At 44.3% G+C, this 23,311-nt stretch overlaps 1 protein-coding gene across 5 annotated transcripts in view; it reads right to left on the reverse strand.

Moving 5' to 3' along the window:
* The window catches only part of cpne2 (copine II), a 273,889-nt gene that overhangs the window by 209,786 nt on the left and 40,792 nt on the right, over window positions 1–23,311 (reverse strand). For all 5 annotated transcript variants that reach the window (XM_063066745.1, XM_063066743.1, XM_063066741.1 and 2 more), the window contains 5 exons: window positions 22,793–22,989; window positions 18,789–18,968; window positions 18,623–18,697; window positions 17,834–17,905; window positions 15,397–15,480 (listed from right to left, as the gene is read on the reverse strand). In XM_063066745.1, coding sequence (XP_062922815.1) covers window positions 15,397–15,480; window positions 17,834–17,905; window positions 18,623–18,697; window positions 18,789–18,968; window positions 22,793–22,989 — 608 coding nt within the window. The remainder of the gene's footprint in view (window positions 1–15,396; window positions 15,481–17,833; window positions 17,906–18,622; window positions 18,698–18,788; window positions 18,969–22,792; window positions 22,990–23,311) is intronic.

Raw genomic sequence — 23,311 nt, forward strand, 5'->3', positions numbered from 1 at the left:
GTTGGTGCTGGACCCCAAGAAAGGGAGTTTGTGGAGTCCCTCCGAGATGGATTCTTAGAACAGCTTGTACTGGAGCCTACCAGAGAGAAGGCAATTCTAGATTTAGTGTTGTGCAATGAACCGGATTTGATCAGGGACCTCAAGGTAAAGGAGCCATTAGGAGGTAGTGACCATAATATGATAAGTTTTAATCTATAATTTGAGAGGGAGAAGGGAAACTTGGAAGTGTCAGTATTACAGTTGAACAAAGGGAACTATGGTGCTATGAGGGAGGAGCTAGCCAAAGTTCAATGGAACAATGCCCTAGCAGGGATGACAGTGGAACAGCAATGGCAAGTGTTTCTGGGAATAATGCGGAAGGTGCAGGATCAGTTCATTCCAAAGAGGAAGAAAGATCCTAAGGGGAGTAAGGGGAGGCCGTGGCTGACAAGGGAAGTAATGGACAGTATAAAAATAAAAGAGAAGAAGTATAACATAGCAAAGACGAGTGGGAAGCCGGAGGATTGGGAAGCTTTTAAAGAGCAACAGAAGGTAACTAAAAAGGCAATACATGGAGAAAAAATGAGGTACGAAGCTAAACTAGCCAAGAATATAAAGGAGGATAGTAAAAGCTTCTTTAGGTATGTGAAAAGGAAAAAGATAGTTACAATCAAAATTGGGCCCTTGAAGACAGAAGCGGGTGAATTTATTATGGGGAACAAGGAAATGGCAGACAAGTTGAACAGGTACTTTGGATCTGTCTTCACTGGGGAAGACACAAACAATCTCCCAGATGTAATAGTGGCCAAAAGTCCTAGGGTAATGGATGAATTGAAGGAAACTTATATTAGGCAGGAAATGGTGTTGGAAAGGCTGTTGGGTCTGAAGGCTGATAAGTCCCCGGGACCTGATGGTCTGCATCCCAGGGTACTTAAGGAGGTGGTTTTAGAAATCATGGACGCATTGGTAATCATTTTCCAATGTTCTATAGATTCAAGATCAGTTCCTGAGGATTGGAGGGTGGCTAATGTTGTCCCTTGCTTTAAGAAGTGAGGAAGAGAGAAAACAGGGAATTATAGACCAGTTAGCGTGACATCGGTGGTGGGAAAGATGCTGGAGTCAATTATAAAAGATGAAATTACGACACATCTGGATAGTAGTAACAGGATTGGTCTGAGTCAGCATGGATTTATGAAGGGAAAATTGTGCTCGACTAATCTTCTGGAATTTTTTGAGGATGTAACTATGAAAATGGACAAGGGAGAGCCAGTGGATATAGTGTACCTGGACTCTCAGAAAGCATTTGATAAAGTCCCACATAGGAGATTAGTGGGCAAAATTAGGGCTCATGGTATTGGGGGCAGAGTACTGACATGGATTGAAAGTTGGGTGGCTGACAGAAAACAAAGAATAGCGTGACCAGTGACCAGGCCGTGACCAGTGGGGTACCGCAGGGTTCAGTGCTGGGACCGCAGCTGTTTGCAACATACATTAATGATTTAGATGAAGGGATTAATAGTAACATTAGCAAATTTGCCAATGACACAAAGCTGGGTGGTAGTGTGAAATGTGAGGAGGATGTTATGAGAATGCAGGGTGACTTGGACAGGCTGGGTGAGTGGGCAGATGCAGTTTAATGTGGATAAATGTGAGGTTATCCACTTTGGTGGTAAGAACGGGAAGGCAGATTATTATCTAAATGGAGTCAAGTTAGGAAAAGGGGAAGTACAACGAGATCTAGGTGTTCTTGTACATCAGTCACTGAAAGCAAGCATGCAAGTACAGCAGGCAGTGAAGAAAGCTAATGGCATGCTGGCCTTCATAACAAGAGGAATTGAGTATAAGAGCAAAGAGGTCCTTCTGCAGCTGTACAGGGCCCTGGTGAGACAACACCTGGAGTACTGTGTGCAGTTTTGGTCTCCAAATTTTAGGACGGATATTCTTGCTATTGAGGGAGTGCAGCGTAGGTTCACAAGGTTAATTCCCGGGATGACGGGACTGTCATATGTCGAAAGATTGGAGTGACTGGGCTTGTATACTCTGGAATTTGGAAGGCTGAGAGGGGATCTTATTGAAACATATAAGATTATTAAGGGATTGGACATGCTGCAGGCAGGAAGCATGTTCCCGCTGATGGGTGAGTCCAGAACCAGAGTCCACAGTTTAAGAATTAGGGGTAGGCCATTTAGAACGGAGTTGAGGAAAAACTTTTTCACCCAGAGAGTGGTGGATATATGGAATGCTCTGCCCCAGAAGGCTGTGGAGGCCAAGTCTCCGGATGCTTTCAAAAAAGAGATGAATAGAGCTCTTAAAGATAGTGGAATCAAAGGTTATGGGGATAAGGCAGGAACTGGATACTGATAGCGGATGATCAGCCATGATCACAGTGAATGGCGGTGTTGGCTCGATGGGCCGAATGGCCTATTCCTGCACCTATTGTCTATTGTCTATTGTCAGTGTTGAAAGCCCACCCATCAGGGAGGAGGTCCCTTTTTGTCAGACTTTCAACTGGTCCTCAACTACTTCCCACCCAGGTATTGCACGCCACCTAACATACTTGGCTGTTCCTCAGTACTGGCTGGCTTCGCACCCCAACCTGACAATCCTCATCCAGCCTATCAGCTTCTTCTCCCCACATCATTCCCCACTGAACTCCTTATAAACCATCTCCTAGCTTGCTGCCTGATTCCCTTCCTGACACCTGGACCCCCGATTCGTCTGCACACCCACATCCCACCAATTTTTGCCCCTCTTCCTGTGCTCTCCTCATGCCCAACCTCCCCAGTACTGTGAGCCAGACCAATCGGATACTGCTCATCCATTTGACCATGGTGGAGCAGTTTTCTTGCTCAGTAGGAATCAATCTGATGAATCTTTGCTGAGCGACCTCCACAGGAAGATTATTCCTCCTTGTACAGGGAGACCAGAAACGATGAAATGAAATTGGTTGACGCAAGTGGAGCAAAACACCCCTACATTTGAATTCAAATTGTTTTACATCAAAGTACATTGTTTGCCTTCCTGATTCATTGCTATAGCTAATCATCAAGTTTCAATGATTTGCATACAAGGGTACCTAGTCATCAAATTTCAATCTCTCACCACTTATCAAAGAAAATCCTCACTATATTCAGTCAACCTTATTTTTACCCTTTGCTACTTTCCCATAGCCTCCTACAACTCCCTGGTCTCTCTACATTCTCCTTACAACTCAATTTTCCCTCCACTTTTGTATTGTACTTAAATTTGGTCCCCTTATCCAAACACTTTGACCCCTGTGGGCTCTCTCGTTTATCCAATCCTATTTTGATTTTCTAAGTGCCCAGTACAACTTGGTTTTTAACAGATTCTAGCATTTTCCCTGCTACTGAGGTTAAGTTAGTAGTCTTTAATTCCTCTGTTTTTTCTCTTTCTCCGGTTTGCTAGTACTGTAAAGCATTGCGCTAACAATATCGTACTGGACAATATACAGTGGCATGCAAAAGTTTGGGCACCCTGGTGAAAATTTCTGTTACTGTGAATAGTTAAGTGAGTAAAACATGAACTGATCTCCAAAAGTCATAAAGTTAAAGATGAAACATTCTCTTCAACATTTTAAGCAAGGTTAGTGTATTATTTTTGTTTTGTACAATTTTAGAGTTGAAAAAAAGGAAAGGAGCACCATGCAAAAGTTTGAGCGCCCCAAGAGATTTGAGCTCAGATAACTTTTACCAAGGTCTCAGACCTTAATTAGCTTGTTAGGGCTATGGCTTGTTCACAGTCATCATTAGGAAAGGCCAGGTGATGCAAATTTCAAAGCTTTATAAATACCCTGACTCCTCAAACCTTGTCCCAACAATCAGCAGCCATGGGCTCCTCTAAGCAGCTGCCTAGCACTCTGAAAATTAAAATAAATGATGCCCACAAAGCAGGAGAAGGCTATAAGAAGATAGCAAAGCGTTTTCAGGTAGCCGTTTCCTCAGTTCGTAATGTAATGAAGAAATGGCAGTTAACAGGAACAGTGGAGGTCAAGTTGAGGTCTGGAAGACCAAGAAAACTTTCCAAGAGAACTGCTCATAGGATTGCTAGAAAGGCAAATCAAAACCCCTGTTTGACTGCAAAAGACCTTCAGGAAGATTTAGCAGACTCTGGAGTGGTGGTGCACTGTTCTACTGTGCAGCGACACCAGCACAAATATGACCTTCATGGAAGAGTCATCAGAAGAAAATCCTTCCTGCGTCCTCACCAGAAAAGTTTGCAAAGGAAGATCTAAACAAGCCTGATGCTTTTTGGAAACAAGTCCTGTGGACAGATGAAGTTAAGATAGAACTTCTTGACCGCAATGAGCAAAGGTATGTTTGGAGAAAAAAGGGTGCAGAATTTCGTGAAAAAAATACCTCTCCAACTGTTAAGCACGGGGTTGGATCGATCATGCTTTGGGCTTGTGTTGCAGCCAGTGGCATGGGGAACATTTTACTGGTAGAGGGAAGAATGAATTCAATTAAATACCAGCAAATTCTGGAAGCAAACATCACACTGTCTGTGAAAAAGCTGAAGATGAAAAGAGGATAGCTTCTACAACAGGATAATGATCCTAAACACACCTCAAAATCCACAATGGACTACCTCAAGAGGTGCAAGCTGAAAGTTTTGCCATGGCCTTCACAGTCCCCCAACTTAAACGTCATCGAAAATCTGTGACTAGACCTCAAAAGAGCAGTGCATGCAAGACGGCCCAAGAATCTCACTGAACTAGAAGCCTTTTGCAAGGAAGAACGTGTGAAAATCAAGTCGTTTTTTACTCGCTTAGCTATTCACAGTAACAGAAATTTTGACTCGGGGTGCCCAAACTTTTGCATGCCACTGTAAATCTAAAATTGTTTCCATGTTGGTTTTTCAACACATTACAAGTAAAACCTTCTTATATATTTTGTGAACACACTCTACACTATCAATGTGGAATTTGGTTTGTTTTGTCTATATCCGTTTGAAGATCGATAGACATCTCTCACTCAAAGTTTCCACCCACCGCCTGAACCAATTCTATTGTTGCGTTATTTCCGAACACATGATAAACCGTTCCTCCATTCCACTAGCTCAGTTCTCACAATGTGTTTGGCAGCTCAAACTTTATCCTGCCTGGCAAGTGGAATCTTAGAGTCACTGATCATTCCCAGTGCCTCAATAGTTGGCTTGGTCCTCAATTACTCCTTGAATTTTTTGCAGGTTAGCAAATTGATTCCATCAGTAAATCAACTACTTGTCCTCAATACTTTGGTAGGAATGAACCCATTACCATATGCACATCTACCTTAACATTTTACAGTATAAACCCTGAGGTACAACTTCTGTGAACTATGTACAATTCCATAAGACACAAGAACAGAATTAGGCCATTCGGCTTGTGAGTCTATCCCACCACTCCATCATGGTAGAGTTATTACCCTTCTCAATTCCATTCTTTCTGTAAACTTTGACACCCTTACTAATCAAGAAGCTATCAACATCTGCTTTAAATATACCAAATGACTTGCCCTCCATAGTGATCTGTGGCAGTGAATTCCACAGATTTACCAGCTTCTAGGTGATGACAACAGGCTCAATAAACTGATTAGAAAGGTTGAGTCTGTTGTAGGAGTCAAACTGGACACACTGGAGGCTGTGGGAGATCAAAGGGCCCTACGGAAAATCCTGACAATTCTGAACAACGTTTCTCACCCTCTGCATGCCACCTTGGCTGAACAGAGGAGCACTTTCAGTAATAGACTAAGACAACTGCGCTACTCCAAAGGGTGCTATATGAGGTCATTCTTACCCTCAGCCATTAGGCTCTATAATGAGTCAACCTATAGCCAGGGAAGTGATGACCCCCTCCACCCACCCCCCCCACCATCGTCATTAGACTGAGGTAACTTATTTTTTTATTTTTTCTTACTTCTCTTCTAATATATGCATATCGATGCACCTGTAAAGCTACAGTGACACTGTAATTTCCTTTGGGATCAATAAAAGATCTAACTATCTCTGGCTGAAGAAAATCCTGCTCATCTCTGTTCTAAAGGGACAACCTTCCATTCTGTGGCTGTGCCATCTGGTCCTGTACTAGGAACAGTTTGCAAGCCACTTCACGATGGCTTGGGAATCCAACTGCAGTTTGCAACACTTCATGAATCGTTCAACTACGATTAAAAGGAAATGACAAAAGGAAGGATAGATGTCACTTTCCAGTGAGGCACACTAATATTCCGCAATACCCTTCAGAAACTTATTCTTTTGAAATAAGCCAATGTCTCAAAGTTTCAAAGTTTGCTCTGTAATTCATCAGATTTACAGCCAATTCTGCAGATGCATGTTATGAGTAATTGGGCCTCTTTTAATGAGCAGCCTTTACTTGGTGTTCACTTGGTTAAAAGGATGCTCCTAAATAAATATTAATTTGATCATGTAAAGTGAATTTACCACATGATTTTCACATCTTCAACCACGGCGCGCTGGAGGAAATGACTATACCTAACACAAACCCGCGGCTGAACTCGTTTTACTTCCAGGATGAACATGGAGAAATGCTGATGTTATACAAAAAAAATGTTGCTCTCTTTCATGTAGCAATGTCAGGCCATTTTAGTTTCAAAATGGAGTGCAGCTAGAGGGGCCGGAGGGATAAGGAAAGATAAGAGGAATAAAAAAAACAGGAAAGTCACAAACCAGAAGATCAAGTGGAAGGGAATCAAAACAATAGGATTGTCAAAGACTGGAGCTTGCCTCCCACAACCCTGATTTGTCTCAAAGAATGTTTCAGCAAAATTAAATATTAAAATGTGATTTCTGATTTGAATTTGAAGTGTTGAATACTATTTCTACAATGCTCCCAAGTGATCATGGCCTGTTAGTCTTTGGCAGCATCACTGGTTAAGGGAGAAATAGTAGCAGGGGAAGGCTTCCATGTCCTTCGTTGAGAATGGTCAGTTCCACCCACCAGTTCTTTGGTTTGACAGCTCAGTACGTCACTCTGCCTTTTGATCACTGGTGGGGTCGCTCTGCTGATTTGGTCAGTCTCTCCTCTCCGGCAGCAGAGTGATCCCACTGGTGATCAAAAGGCAGTCTCCCCTGTCCGGCAGCAGAGCGATCCCACCGGTGATCAAAAGGCAGTCTCCCCTGTCTGGCAGCAGAGCGATCCCACCGGTGATCAGAGACAGTCTCCCCTCTCTGCAGCAGAGCGATCCCACAGGTGATCAAAAGGCAGTCTCCCCTGTCTGGCAGCAGAGCGATCCCACCGGTGATCAGAGACAGTCTCCCCTCTCCGCAGCAGAGCGATCCCACCGGAGATCAAAAGGCAGTCTCCCCTCTCCCTCAGTGGAGTGATCCCACCGGTGATCAAAAGGCAGTCTCCCCTCTCCGTAGCAGAGTGATCCCACCGGAGATCAAAAGGCAGACTCCCCTCTCTGGCAGCAGAGCGATCCCACCGGAGATCAGAGACAGTCTCCCTTCTCTGTAGCAGAGTAATCCCACCGGTGATCAAAAGGCAGACTCCCCTCTCTGCAGCAGAGCGATCCCACCGGAGATCAAAAGGCAGTCTCCCCTCTCTGTAGCAGAGTGATTCCACCGGAGATCAGAGACAGTCTCCCCTCTCTGCAGCAGAGCGATCCCACCGGAGATCAGAGACAGTCTCCCCTCTCCGCAGCAGAGCGATCCCACCGGAGATCAGAGATAGTCTCCCCTCTCCGGCAGCGGAGTGATCCCACTGGTGATCAAAAGGCAGTCTCCCCTCTCCGCAGCAGAGCGATCCCACCGGAGATCAAAAGGCAGTCTCCCCTCTCCGGCAGTGGAGTGATCCCACCGGTGATCAAAAGGCAGTCTCCCCTCTCCGTAGCAGAGTGATCCCACCGGAGATCAAAAGGCAGACTCCCCTCTCTGGCAGCAGAGCGATCCCACCGGAGATCAGAGACAGTTTCCCTTCTCTGTAGCAGAGTAATCCCACCGGTGATCAAAAGGCAGACTCCCCTCTCTGTAGCAGAGTGATTCCACCGGAGATCAGAGACAGTCTCCCCTCTCTGCAGCAGAGCGATCCCACCGGAGATCAAAAGGCAGTCTCCCCTCTCTGTAGCAGAGTGATTCCACCGGAGATCAGAGACAGTCTCCCCTCTCGGCAGCAGAGCGATCCCACCGGAGATCAAAAGGCAGTCTCCCCTTTCTGTAGCAGAGTGATTCCACCGGAGATCAGAGACAGTCTCCCCTCTCTGCAGCAGAGCGATCCCACCGGTGATCAAAAGGCAGTCTCCCCTCTCTGCAGCAGAGTGATCCCACTGGTGATCAAAAGGCAGTCTCCCCTCTCCGCAGCAGAGCGATCCCACCGGTGATCAGAGACAGTCTCCCCTCTCCGCAGCAGAGCGATCCCACCGGAGATCAAAAGGCAGTCTCCCCTCTCTGCAACAGAGTGATCCCACCGGAGATCAGAGACAGTCTCCCTTCTCCGCAGCAGAGCGATCCCACTGGAGATCAGAGACAGTCTCCCTTCTCCGCAGCAGAGCGATCCCACTGGAGATCAGAGACAGTCTCCCTTCTCCGCAGCAGAGCGATCCCACCGGAGATCAGAGACAGTCTCCCCTCTCCGCAGCAGAGCAATCCCACCGGAGATCAAAAGGCAGTCTCCCCTCTCCGGCAGCAGAGCGATCCCACCGGAGATCAAAGACAGTCTCCCCTCTCTGCAGCAGAGCGATCCCACCGGAGATCATAAGGCAGACTCCCCTCTCCGCAGCAGAGCGATCCCACCGGAGATCAGAGACAGTCTCCCCTCTCTGCAGCAGAGCGATCCCACCGGAGATCAAAAGGCAGTCTCTCCTCTCCGCAGCAGAGCGATCCCACCGGAGATCAGAGACAGTCTCCCCTCTCCGCAGCAGAGCGATCCCACCGGAGATCAAAAGGCAGTCTCTCCTCTCCGCAGCAGAGCGATCCCACCGGAGATCAGAAGGCAGTCTCCCCTCTCCGCAGCAGAGCGATCCCACCGGAGATCAGAGACAGTCTCCCCTCTCCGCAGCAGAGCGATCGCACTGGAGATCAAAAGGCAGGCAGCTGTCGCTCACCCTCTGCATTTGCCTCAGTGTTGCAACCTCCCTCGTTGCTTTAATCGCTGAACAATGGAAGTTTTAATTAGCAAAATGTAATCAAACATTGGTTTGTGCCCTCAGCCTTCTCACAAGGTTCACACACTCCGCTTCTGTCTCCTGGCATCCTCTCAGGGACTGCAGAGTGCTGAAACGCCCAAACAACCTCCAAACTGCAAATCACAGGCTCCAACATTTCCAGAATCTCATTCAATACAAAACGCCTTTTGTGTTAATAACCAGCAAGTGTGCTGGGAGTAGCCCACAAGGGTCATTACACGTTCCAGCATGTACACAATGCTCTGTGGAACAACCACAGAACAACAGTAAAACAAACCCCTTTCCTCACACCCACCCATTCACATACACTGTCCTCCAACCCGGAACAGGCCATCTTCGGCCTACAGCGGACCCAGATTTGCAGATATTGTGCTATCAACCTCCCCACCCGACATTTGTCATCTCGGGGCTCCAACCAACTAGCCTCAACTAATTGTCTTTGATAGACCCTTGGGCCTCGATCCTCAGCGTCAACTCCAGAACCCGTTGATCACCAAATACTAAGCCTCAGCCTCTGGTCTCACTGATAACGGGGCCCTAAAACTAGACCTCGAACTGTAGGCCAACAGATTTGCATACCCAAGGGGGTCACAGACCTCATTCCTCCCACCCAGACAGAACTCCAACTTTGAAACCTGCCCACATCTTGCTGACCCAGGGTAGGGGTGGAGGGACCAGTCCTCATCTGGCCAAGAAGCAGGGAGCAGAAGCTAAGACTTTGGCTTGAGCTCTAATACCCCCACATCCTCATCTCTAAACCCTAACATGACCTTTAACTTCTTCCTCTGCCCCCAAAAGCATCCCTAGTGAACTAGTAGCTAAACTGGACCCATGACTTCATCAGCGACCGCAGCTCAGCGTCAGCTTGCAGAAAGCCTGACAACAACCCATCCACAGAAAATACTCGGCATGGAAGCAGACTGGAACACTCCACTTGATAAAGTCTGAAGATTATGTCACAAGAAAATTGGTGCAAGAGTAGGCCATTTTCTCAAGTTTGTCCCCACCATTCAATGCAATCATGGGGGACCTTCCTCAAGCCTCAACTCCTTTTCTGTGAAGTTGCCAATAGGCATCAATTCCCTATCAAGAAATCTGATGGCTGAGGGAAAGAAGCTGTTCCTAAAACTTTGAGTGTGGGTCTTCGGACTCCTGTACCTCTTCCCTGATGGTAGCAATGTGAAGAGGGCAGGTCCACTGTAGACCTGTTGAGCTGGCAGGCAAACTGCAGAGGCCAATATATCTAATTAATTTTACTCTTAAACTATTTGGATGGAATAGCATTATTTGAAAGATGGTGATTATGTTGTAGCCTCACTGAAATGATGAATACGTTTAATCACACAGATTGTAAAGCTTATCCAAAAATACCCAAGGCTTTTTCCTTCTGTCCATAGTTCTCAGTTAAATGCAATGTAGACAATATAAATCCTTAAGATCAAACGTCATGCTATTGATGCGGAGGCCACTGAATGATCTTAATGCCATTGTGGCCACCTCTCTGTCAGCAATGTTTCTTTTTGATTTACTTCTGGGGTCTTTGGTGTCGATGAAAATTCCTGGCCTTGCCCAAACCACCAGTTATGTGCTGAGGGGCAAGTGCGAACCAGTGGCATGAGGCCCACCAATTATACTGCACTATTAGATTGACAAAATCCCCATTGAACGCTAGTTTAGGTGGACAGCGGATATACTTGGCATAATAAGATAAGTTTAATTTGTATACATGTGCTAGATATAAAGTACCTCACAGCCCATTTCATGGCTAATTTGAGCAAATTAGTTTAAGACAAGCTAATGAGCCACATCTTCTGGAAGGGAGGGAGTGCATCTCTGTAATGGGATTATCATTATAATGTCAAATGTTGCTCTTTGCAATTTGTCTATTGTGACAATCACTCTACAGCAGACCTGTCCCCTTCTCATTAGGGAGGAGGTACTGGAGCCCGAAGATGCACACTCAACTTTCGAGTAACAGCTTCTACCTGTCTTCCGTCAGATTTCTGAATGGTCCATGAACCCCTGAAGATGACCTCAGAGCCTGGAGAGTGGCCAAAGTTTTGTCAAGTGATCAGCAGCTGGACCAAAAGGTTGCCACAGTCAAATTCTGCACAACTCCCGATCCGCTCGATGTGTCTTGGACAACCATAGCATCATTATTCCTTTCATTTCTAAGCAGGAAGGGTTCAAAGTTTGGTCGAGGTTAGATGACCACTTTCATTCCATGTCCTATCTGAGTACAAACTGCTGTGCTGAGTGTCCTTACAAGGGTGTAAACAAAGGATCCTGAAGACCAAGCAGTGGGTTGGAAAATTCATCAAACCCCTGTCCAAGGAAGTCTCGTATCTACTCTAATGTAACAAGGTTAAATCACATTGTGCAACAACAGACAGGATTTGATAATGGTCAGATATTGCTGTTCTTCAAGGTATAATGCCCAGGACATAAAATAGATCCATGGAATTTAAAAATAAACACTAAAAATGTGCAACACCCTGGGAAAGGTTTCACTGCTAATGTAATGGTTGTTTCGTAGAAGCAGTGTTGGGTTATGGTTTGAGATAACGGGTGCTTAGGAATGTGAGCCGTCCAATCAGGGGAGCGATTTTTGTGTTGCGTGCCTGACGCCGTTGTGAGCTGGGGTTCTTTATTCAGTGGGTGAAGGAGAGGAGATGCTGGAGGGAACCGGTCTAGGATTCGACCCAGTGGGGGACCGTGATTCGATGGAGCAAGGTCCCGAGATCTACTGAGGAACAGAAAATATGACTTCTGGAAGAGTTGATCTCCAACTTGTGCACATTTGACTGTTCAATTATTACGGGCCCTTTGTTTTTTTTCCTTCTTTTCTTTACTAACCTTTAAGTTAAGATTCATAAATATAATTCCTTTAATCGTCTGCAGCGTGCTGTCTGTTATTTCTTGGCACTGAGTTGTAAGACGGTAGCCAATTACACAGCATCCACACAAACCGGGGTTTGAGGTGGGAGAGCCATCTCAATCTCACGGATTTGGAGGGACCAGAGTGTGTCTCCCCTATACTTACGCAGCCAAGGAAACCAGCGGGGTTTCACGTGTCAAGTCAAATAAGGTGACTGCTTCGCCAAGCACTTTTGCTCCATCTGCCATGCTTCACTTGCCGTATGCTGTGGTTATCTACTGTATGCGGCGCTCCCAGTATGGCCTCCTGTATGTTGGTGAGACCTGATGAAGACTGGAAGGTCACCTTCGCCCTGTCCGCTACAGAAAGCAGGATCTCCCAGTGGCCACCCATTTCAATTCTACTTCCCATTCCAACATGCCAGTCCATGGCCTTCTCTACTGCCACAACGAGGCCACATTCAGGTTGGAGGAACAACACCTTATATTCTGTCTGCGTAGGCTCCAGCCTGATGGCATGAACATTGATTTCTCGAACTTACAGTAATTGCGCCCCCCACCACCTCCCTTCACCATTCCCCATTCGGGTTTCTATCTCTCACCTTATCTGCCCATCATCTCCCTCTGCTGCTCCTCCCCATTCCCTTTCTTCCATGATCCTCTCCTATCAGATTCTCCCTTCTCCAGCCCTTTATCTCTCCAATCCACCAATCAACCTCCCAGCCCCTTACTTCACCCCCTCCCCTTCTCCTGGTTTCACCTATCACCTACTACCTTGCACTTCTTCCTCCCCTTCCCCCAGGTTCTTACTGATTTCTCCCCTTCTTTTCCAGTCCCAATGAAGGGTCTCAGCCTGAAATATCAACTGTTTATCTTTTCCATGTTACTAAGCCAAATAGGACCTTGGTATGTCTCTGCTGAATGAAGGTACCTTCAATAATGTGGTATGCCCCTCCACACAGCATCAGAGAATACAAAGGCCAATGGATGAATGAAAATGTACAAGTGTATTTCAGTAAAATATAAAGAGACAAGTAAATGGGGAATGCAATAAATGGGATTGCCACAAGAGGTAACACAGATTCAGTATGCTGAATGACCTCCTGTTTCATGAGAAATACAAGATGGCAAGGAATACTGGTAACATCATTAAGGAAATCCTAATTTTATAAACACACAAAAGAAAGCAAAAAAAGCACCAAAAGGACTGGATGCCGAGATGTAGGCAACAGCCTGGGAATAGGAAGAGGCTAGAAAACATTTGCTTATAGAAGTATGGGATTCCAAAGAACCAAGATGTTATAATGGACAGAATAGAGCAGATGGGAAGCTTAGCAATTTGCAGGTTTGCATAAGATACAAACACATGAAAAAGAAATTCAAGATCTTGCATTGATACAGTACCTACCACAATCTCGGAACACTCCCTTTTGTACGGCAGACAATTAAATAATTTAAGTTTGTTTGCCGTTAAAATACTAACTGAGTGCAGCAGTCATGTTGCACACAAGACCCCTCACACGATCCGGGAGATGAATGACCCATGAATCCATTTTTATCGAGTTGGGGTAATTATGACCTTGGGCAATAATGTAAATGACAATGCAGAATAAGTCACCCCTGGGAATGGAAATGGGATAAATCCTCTTCCCATTTCATTAAGAACAATTGAAAGAGGAGAATAGCAGAGTAGCAAATTAAAATAGAAACCAAGGGTCATATGTAATGGTGTCTGGTCCGATACCGTCCATTTCTCATTAATCAAAATTAAAATCCATAATCCACTACATTTTGAAGCTTACCCTGGAACCAGAAGCCTTGGTACTACAGGTTTGTCTTTAAAAGCATTAAAATACTGTGATTTATTTTAACACAAAAAATGCAAATCTTTACAAAGATTTTCTGCAATAAAGCCTTGAGATAGATCCAGACAGAACTTAGTGATGCTGACAGCCTGTAGAAAAGTAACCAGTAAAGTGTTGCTGGTAATTCATGTTGTAGTGTCTCTGTATACATCTTGACAATTGATCGCTCATCAATCGACAACTTGTAATTTTAAAACTCAGGCAGCGTGAAGAGTAGGTCCATTCACTAAGTGTACGAATGAATAATTATATTCATGAGGAAGCGTATTAGGATAACTCCGTGATCACAGATGTAATGGATTTGACTCAAGTTTCAGCACAGGACTACAGGCGGAATCAGACTTGAGCAGAATGCACTGATCGTGTTTCGACGTGCATCTGATAATAAATTGAGATCTCGAGATCATCGGCTTACCCATTTCCTGTGTGACTTTTAACCTCTAGATTTCCAAAAACTTGTATTAGAAAGTAACAGACACAGCCCAGTCCAGCATGGTTAAAGCCCTCCCCAACACTGAGCACATCTACACGGAATGCTGTCTCAGGAAAGCAGCATCCATCAACAAGGACTCCCAGCATCCAGACCACGCTCTCTTCTTGCTGCTGCCTACAGGAAGAAGGGACAGAAGCCTCAGGATCCACACCAGCAGGTTCAAGAACCATCAGGCTCTTGAACCAAAAGGGATAACGTCACTCGCCCCATCACTGAACTGTTCCCATAACCTATGGACTCCGTATCTCATGCTCTCAATATTTATTGCTTATTTATTTTAATTATTATTTATTTTATTTATTTTTGTACTTGCATAGTTTGTAGTCTTTTACACACTGATTGTTTGTCCTGTTGGGGGAGGTCTTTCATTGACCCGATTGTGTTTCTTGTATTTCCTGTGAATGCCCACAAGAAAATGAATCTCAAGGTTGTAAAAAGTGACATATGTACTTTGATAACAAATTTACTTTGAACCCATTAACAACATCGGTCAACAAGTAACAGATGCAATTATACACATGGTGAATTAGTCATTGTTAACTGTCCAGTGATTAGGCAAGGGTTAAATCGGGGGTCACACGAAGGGGATGGATAGATGGACAGATAAATAAATCAATGGGAGGACTCAGCTTCCACCAAAATGCTTTAGTGCCCATTCTCCCCCTCCCTCATCTCCCTCAGCATTTAGCCCTTGCCCTATCCCCCCACACTTGCCCACCCCATTTATATAATTTCATGAGCCAGATTTATTTGACATAAACTAGAAACATTGTTTGCATAGATGCAGAGAGAGAGAGTTCAAAGTCAAAGTAAATTTATTATCAAAGTACGTGTATGTCACTATATACTACCTGGAGATTGAGTTACACTCAGACCAAACCACAAAGTAACAATTTGTCCTGTCACAAGGACCATGGGCTTTCATAGGACCCGGGACATATAGGAATGACCACATCAAGAGGAATTTGAAATCACACTTATGTTTCATGCAACATTACAAAAGAGAGAATTCCATCCAGCAAGACATCAAAAAGAGAATTACCTCTGTTCTATGTACTAGCATCCATTTCCCATCTTCTTCTTGTTTGTAGAATTCTAAATAAGGGTCAGATTTCCCAAAGAGATCCTAGAAAAATCAATTATTTAATTTGAAAACAAGCCCCGGTCAAATGCCAGCTTTTTATGATAAAAAATATATTGGTTCATTATTCTTGTGAACAGAAACAAAAGTCAGCAATGGGGTTAGAAAAATATTGTTACATTGCATTGGATAGGAGGATGTACATGGCCTTATAGAGCAACAGCAAATGACTCAGATTATTGGCATCCACCACTATTGACAGAGCTGGCTAGCCAGTATTACGTGTGTGGGAATTTGAGCTCCTGATATGGCAGAAAATTAATTGATATGGCTGCCAATGTAACCTGCAGACTGCAGCAACATTCAAGCTGCCGGTGAGTGGGGAACAAACTAGCAAGGCCTCATTCCTGCATGGGAAGTCCCGCAAGAGGAACCCTTGAAACAAATCTGTAGAGTTCAGCAGCATGATAGCTGACATTACAACTTAACAGTCTGTTATGGAAGCTCACAGGAAATAAGCACATCTCACTGAAGATACCTAACAGGGCGCTGCAACCTACTGAGTGCAAAGGCCACTAGCAGCAACGAGTTACCTTCCTTGGATCAACATTACTCTCACCATCATCTTCACTGCTACCACACTGGTCTACAGAGCAGTGAAAAAGGAAAAGTCCCCAACAAAAAGTTTTGTCTATTGAAGTGAAGGGATGGTAGCATTTTCTAATGTGCCCTGTAGACATCCCATCCATGTAGTTAAGACAGTGCATACAGGGAAGGAAGTCAACAGAGACAGCTGTCCATGGAGAGGAGTCAATGGGTCCATTCAGCAATGGAGAGACATGAAAGGACACTTCTAATGATAAAACAATAAGATAGGAGTACAATTAGGTCATACAGCCTCTCGAGTCTGCTCTGCCATTCCATCACGGCTGAATGAACAGGAACAGACACTTCTAGTAACAAAGGTCATTGTGCACATCTAACGATGGACACGGCTGACTATGAAGAGACTTCCATGAGCACAGTCACCTGAAGTCCATAGGCACAGTTTACAATGGAGTGAAGATAATAGTAATTTTCAACAATAGAGGAAAGTCTGTGAACAGAGAAGTTAATATGCTAATCGATTAATGGAAATGTTATCACTCTGCACATCCAACAACACAGGGAAATTCACAAGTTTGAAAAGAAGGTACAAGTAGGAAAAGAATCCTATGGGCAAGCAATATTGTCAAGAACTGGCCAACATCTCAAAGGGTCACTTGGCCAATTCCAGTTATTTTGAGAACAAGTTCCTGCTTAAATTGTCCACAAAAAAGGTTTATTTTATTCATGAATACAACTACCACAATTTCCAGTTGCCTTTAAAGTTTCTTCAAAGATGGTACCTTGGTGCTCTCACCAGTTGGTGAACTGCACTGATTACAGTAATCTTAAAGCCTATAATTATACAGTTCAAACTGTTCAGACTAACAAAGATCCTCAGAAGCACAAATAAAGCAAGAATAGAAGTTAGAACGAATGTGAAAAATGTTTCCAGTTACTTTATTTCACCTCAGCACAAATGTACAAAATTACCATGGTGTAACTATTTTAAGTATCAATTGTAAATATATTGAACAGTAAAAAGGAGTTTATACTGATCCAAGCTATTGGGGGATACAGCGATGGTTCTGCATGCTAATGACAATTATTTTACAAGTGTGATATTCTTCTTAGGGACGTTAGATTTTGCATAAATCACCCATCCACAGCTAGCAAACAGCATATTCCCTGCAGTTCGGAGTGTGCACACTAAACCCTAACTTTACCTCCAATGCAGCCAAAGCACAAAATGGTACAGGGATACAATTGAAGTCACTGATTATAATTTACATGCAAAGTCTATGCAGGGTGCATTAGAGATCTTTCTTCTGTTACTACACAACTTCCAGGCTTAGGGTGGATATGTCCCTCCATCAGTATCACTCACAAGCGATTTTCACAGCATTACAGCAAGATAATTAAGAGGATATTTATTTGCACCAGAGATTGAATACTTAAAAAATAAATCACTAGTGTTCCCAGCCAAATCTAAAAGGGCAGAGTTGCTCTTGAAGCCCTTGACTGAACACTTCAGAGGAGGGGCTTGGGCACTGCCACTTCTCACTAGGCTTTTTTTTAGAATTACCCAGGAGATTCTGCGGCTTTTGAGATGAGATACAAACCTTTAAAGTATCGTGCCAAAAAGCTATATAGCCAAAAGGAAGTCTATAGAAGTCAAAACCACAAAAAAGTTCACCACGGTGTTTTAAAAGAGTTTGATTTCACAGGAACATTTTGAAACAATGGTCAGAAACATAAATGGAACGATTTTGATCATTTAGTCCTTTACAAGCCTTGTCCCCAAGTACTGTACCTTTTTGTCCAGATTTTTGCCAGCCATGCTAAGGGTGATTACTCTATTATCTGAGATTTCTTGGGCACTAATCTGTAATGACAGAAGCAGAATTATTATTTCTAAACATTTCTCAGGCAGATGTCAATCAATGCAGCAGCTGGGTGGCAATGGTGAAGTTAGAATTCACAACAGGGAGAAGCTCGATTAAAGTTCAGGTCTTCACACCTCCATAATTTTTCTATTTGAACATAGATCAACCACTTGCACTGGGACAAATGTTACTTGCCTACTTAAGAAAATACATATTTCCCCTCCCAGATATGGTGGGCTGAAGGTCTTGTCCGTGTGCTGTACTGTTCTACGGACATTAAATTGCTGTTAGATGCTAAAATGCAAGAGGAAATCATATTCGATGGCATTGAAAGCTTAACATTTACATTCTAGAAGGTAGTAAGGGAAGCTTTTAATCTATCCTCCTTGCCTTATATAAAAATACCACTGAGTTTTTGCTTAGGTTCAGTAGCTTTGCCTTAATGACTCTGAGGAACACATCACTCCATGCACCAATGCACCTCTACTGACAGTGCTGAGCTCCTGCTTTACTGGGTCAGGTGACCTTATATAAAGCATGCATACCTTAGTCATCGAGCACATCCACTTACCAGTGTGCTTCCAACTACAGTTCTTCATTCTCTCAATTCATGCTAAAATACAAAGCTCATTGGATCACAAGTAGAGTTGGAGAGGCTATCTAAAACTCTTTGCCATTTACTTTGCTTTAAACACGGATTGTCAGCTTCACCATACCATTATTGTTCCTTTTCCAGCAGGTTTCCCATTGGTTAGGAGAAGTGGTTGTGTCATCTTCTTGCTTGAAACAATCTGTGCCATTAATCAAAAAAAAGTTTACTTTTAACAGGCAAGTTTAAGTGATCAAACATCATTCTGAAACTACTCCTAATTTCATACATACCACTCCGAGAGTGCATGAAAATTCTCCAAGAAAGTCATGCTCATAAAGCTGTTTACTGGATTTATCTTGGTCAAACAAGGCAAACTTCAGTTTCTGCACTTCTTCAAAATGATAGTCCACCACAAACTTCTTGGCAAATACTGGGTTTAGATTGTTTACAGCAGTTTCTGTTCTCCCAATCTGTCAGAGAAAAAACGTGTTCAACTGGAGTGGTTTGATAACAGAAAACTTAAAAAATAAGTAAATCACATAATGGACAGTAATTTTCCCGTCACATTCCAAACTACAAGAGGAAATCATGTTTGATGGCAGTGAAAACTTAGCATTTGTGCTGCTGTTAATACATGTTTTATTTCATAGCCATAATTTACCTCTAACTTATTTTTATGTAATTCATTATAATTGTTTTTGTTACATGTTGCACCAACACACCACAGAAAATTCCTAATATACACAGATGTATATGGCAAATATAGTTGTTCTTTGATCCAAAAAGTAATTTTTTGAATCCTCCTCACCTTTTTACAAAGGTATCACAAGTTCACACCTTGGGTCTGAGTTCAATAGTTTTGCCTATATGACCCTGAAGAACACCAAGGTACATGTCACTCCATAGGTATGGGTGCTTCTAGTCTAAATGTCCTTTATCAAGATAGGTGACTTTATACCAAAATATTGATTAGCACTCAGAATTTACCTGTAGTCATCTTATTGTATTTTGGTAGGTGTGACTCAGCTGGGACCACACGACTCACTGAGGTAGAAATGGTTAAAACTAGTGCATGATGGGATACTTGACCACTCAGAGGCAGCTGGAATTAAGGCTGCTGGTGCAGGTCGAGAGTAACCTTGAATGATAAGTGCAGCGCCAGGAATTCAAATAAACAGGATACTGAGCCTCTGGAACCAAGGAGGACGACGTGTCTGGGCTGAATCAGGAGTCCTGATAGCAGGGAACCAAGAAAACTATTCGACCCACGCTCAGAGATAACAGACGTCTTGTAAAAGATTGATCATGCACTGACTGTGGGATGCCAAACAAAGTCATGTGAAATTGTTTGTCTTGTTGTATAAATATGAGCTACATATAATCTAAAAATCAGAGCTCTGGTGGTAGTGGAGGCTGCTGCAGACTCTCCATGATAGCATGTTACTTAAAATGAAACTTAAAATGAAAGTACTTAAAATGAAACTTGAAGTCACCCTGGTGTTCTTAGTATTCCCACAACACTCACAAGGCCCTATACATTCCTTCATATGCATTTCAAACAACATAGTTTGAGTGATCCCTTATGGGCAAGATGCTGCACTGAGCCTTGTTCTGCCCTCATGAAGCAGGTGCAAGACCAGAAGCGGAAACTGTTCCCAGTAAAGCCACTGAGTCTAACAAGCTTTCAGCCAACCTGGTGAAATATGAGGACCTACTCTTCTAGCTTGCTTTGGGCCTCAGCTTGGCAGTAGAGAAAGCGGGGTGTGGACAGTTCGGTGTGGGAATGGGAAGGGGAGTTGAAAAGACGTACAATTACAATATAACCTCAAGATATCCACTGTGGACAGACCTTTGAAATTTTGCAAAACAGACAGTTGGTCTCACCAGTGTAGACAAGCCCACACCATGAGCAGCAAATGCAATAGGCAAGGTTAGAGGTGGTGCATGCAAATCTCTGCCTTATCTGGAAGAGCTGTTTAGGTCCGTGGGATGAGAATGAGGGAGAAAATGTACAGATAACTGTTGCACCTCCTACAGTTGTAGGGAAAGCTGTAGAAGGTACAGGGGATGGGATAGGAAGACCAGTAAGTGACGGACAGAATGTTCCCTGTCAAAAATCGCGAAAGAGTGAGGTAGAGGTGAAGAAAGAGGAAAAGATATGACTGGTGGTGGGATCCTGTTGGTATTAGCAGGAATGACAAAAGGATGAGGTGGTGGATATAGAGGCTAGGCAGGCAAAAGCCGAGGACCTGGGGAGCTCCGTGCTGGAGGGAGAGGAGCCGTGGGAAGTGGCGGAAGCAGTCACCAAAGAGAGGCCAAGCACCCAGAAGGATGGTACAGAAGGCCTGGTGCACAGGGCCTCATGTTGAAAACAGATGCAGAGACTGAGAAGGTTGGATGATGTTCTTAAAGGAGACAGGGGTAGGATGAGCTTTAGCTGAGGTATCCTGAGCCGAGTTGAGAGCTGTGGGCATGCCATACTGGTGCTGGAAGCGTGACGACACTGGCGGGCTGCCCACTGATTTGATTTGGTGCAAATGACGCATTTCATGTACACGTGACAAACAAAGCTAATACCTTTTATCTGAGAGGGTCTGTGAAGTTATGGGAGAAAATTTGTGGCCAGTTTGTCTCTAGAGATGAAGAGAAAATGGATAGGAGTGTTGAAAATGGCCAAGCTGAATAAGGATACAGTGAAAGTTGGTGGTAAAATTTTTTAAAACTTGAATTCCACAATACAGGAGGCAGCACCAATAAAGTGTTTGATGTAGTGGAGAAAGCTGCAGAAGGTGCCAGAGAATGTTTGGAACCAGGACGGCTTCATATAGCTAACAAGAGGAGAGGCATGGCTGGGGGCTATTTGAGAGCTTGTGGCCACACCTGTGATCTTTTTTCGAAAGTGGGAGGAAATCTAAAGAGAAATTGTTGAGGGTCGGTAGATGAGTGTTACTGAAAGGAAACTGGTTGGGTCTTCGCTCTAGAATGAAGTACAGCGTCCCTCCCTGGTGAGGAAGGGAGTTGTATCTGGCGTCTGCAGTGGAAATGAGGCAACTGGAAGTAACAGAATGGCAGAGGGAACAAATGGTGTCCAAGATGCAGGTGGGAATGGACCATATAGCGGGAGGCAGGATATCATCAAGGTACATGGAGATAAGTTTGGTGGGGCAAGAGCAGGCAGAAACAATGTGTCTACCAGGGTAGCACTGTTTATGGATCTTAGATAAGAGATGCAAGTGAGCAATGTACAGGTGGAGCATTTATCAAGGCCCGAGCTGTGGAAAGGTGATCTGATGTGATAAGATCTGTAAACGTCTGGGAGACGTTGGGCTGCTGTTCATTGGTGGGGTCATGGTACAGAAGAAAGCCAAGGGTAAAGGTCAGTGCACCAGACCATAATGGCTCTACCCCCATCTGTGGGTTTGGGACGGAGCTTCACCCTCTGTGTTCTGTGGTCACCGGAGCCCATCACTTCCTGGGCAGAAGTAGAAGCCAGTTTCACTTCAACAGTAATTGTCCAATCGTGTAGTGTTTGATGACAGAGGTCACAGCTTCTTCTGCAGTCTGGGTGGGGAGCATCACAACGTCCTGCAGCTCCAGTCGGAGATGCCCCTTTGGTCAAGAAACTCAACATGGAGGCAGCAAATGCAGATGGAAGGTGAGAAGTTACATGATACCCATGAGCAATGCCTTCTGTCGTGGTTGGTAGCGAGATCTGGCTCCTCCTCTGCAGCACCGTGGAAGGCACTGAACTACCTCATGACCTGTTGCCGTACTGGTCAGGAGGGAAGTCTCCTGTCATTCATACGGTGCAATGTTGGCATTGTGAGGATGTTACAAACAGCCCAACGCAATGTAGTTACATGAGGGAAAACCCGACACAGATCCTTAGCTCCATTCTCCTCCCAGGCCCATTCTTCCACAACATCCCCTCCTCCTCCTCCTTCCTGATCACTCCTCAAATTCCCTTGCCACCTCATCAATCTCCTCGCATCCTCACCCCACCAGGTAACCATCAAGGATCCCACCAGTAAAGTCAAACAGAAGGCAAGTTATGACGAGGTACTGTACATATCATCTCTCCCTCCCTCCAGCCCCCACCCCATCTGAAGGTGATACTTCAGCTTATTCTGTTCCACTCCTTGGTTCCTCTTTAGATCTTCCACTCATCTCCATTTCCTGCAATGCTTCCCATGCAAACATTTGAAATGTGCAAAAAAAAAAATGCTGATTAAACTACACTTCTACACCCACAGCCCGGCTGAATCAGTCCCATTATTCACTAACGTCGACCTACCTCTGACCATTTTCCATTGATTTCCATGAACACCACACAGAAAGGGTCCGATTTCGATGTGACGTCTCTGTCCAGGAGATTCTGGCCAGACACAGACAACTCCACTTTACAGACGCAGTACTCGACTGAGCTGGTGAGCGGTACAGGGACAGAGCCCGAGGTTACAGTGTACGCCATGTAGCCGTCTGCCTGCAGGTCTGTGGGTTCCACAGAATCGCAAATGATATCAAGTTAGTTACCCTACAACGTTGAACAGCAACCACAAAGCAATCCCAAAACAATCAGATAATATATTATCTCTGCATATAGTGTAAACATTAAAAACAGACCTCTAAAACCACCTTAGGTTTTGATAGCCCTCTAAAAAACAGGGTTTCTGCAAAGCCAAGGAAAATGTGCTCAGACCGATTATGACACGTGAACATACAGAGGCTCCTAACGTGACCACAGTCTTAATAATGAAATAATGTGCATTGACTAGCAAATTGTCTTTTATCTTCCATCCTGCTCCACAAGGCT

Source organism: Mobula hypostoma, chromosome 14, assembly GCF_963921235.1.
Source record: "Mobula hypostoma chromosome 14, sMobHyp1.1, whole genome shotgun sequence".
Taxonomy (NCBI): Eukaryota; Metazoa; Chordata; class Chondrichthyes; order Myliobatiformes; family Myliobatidae; genus Mobula; species Mobula hypostoma.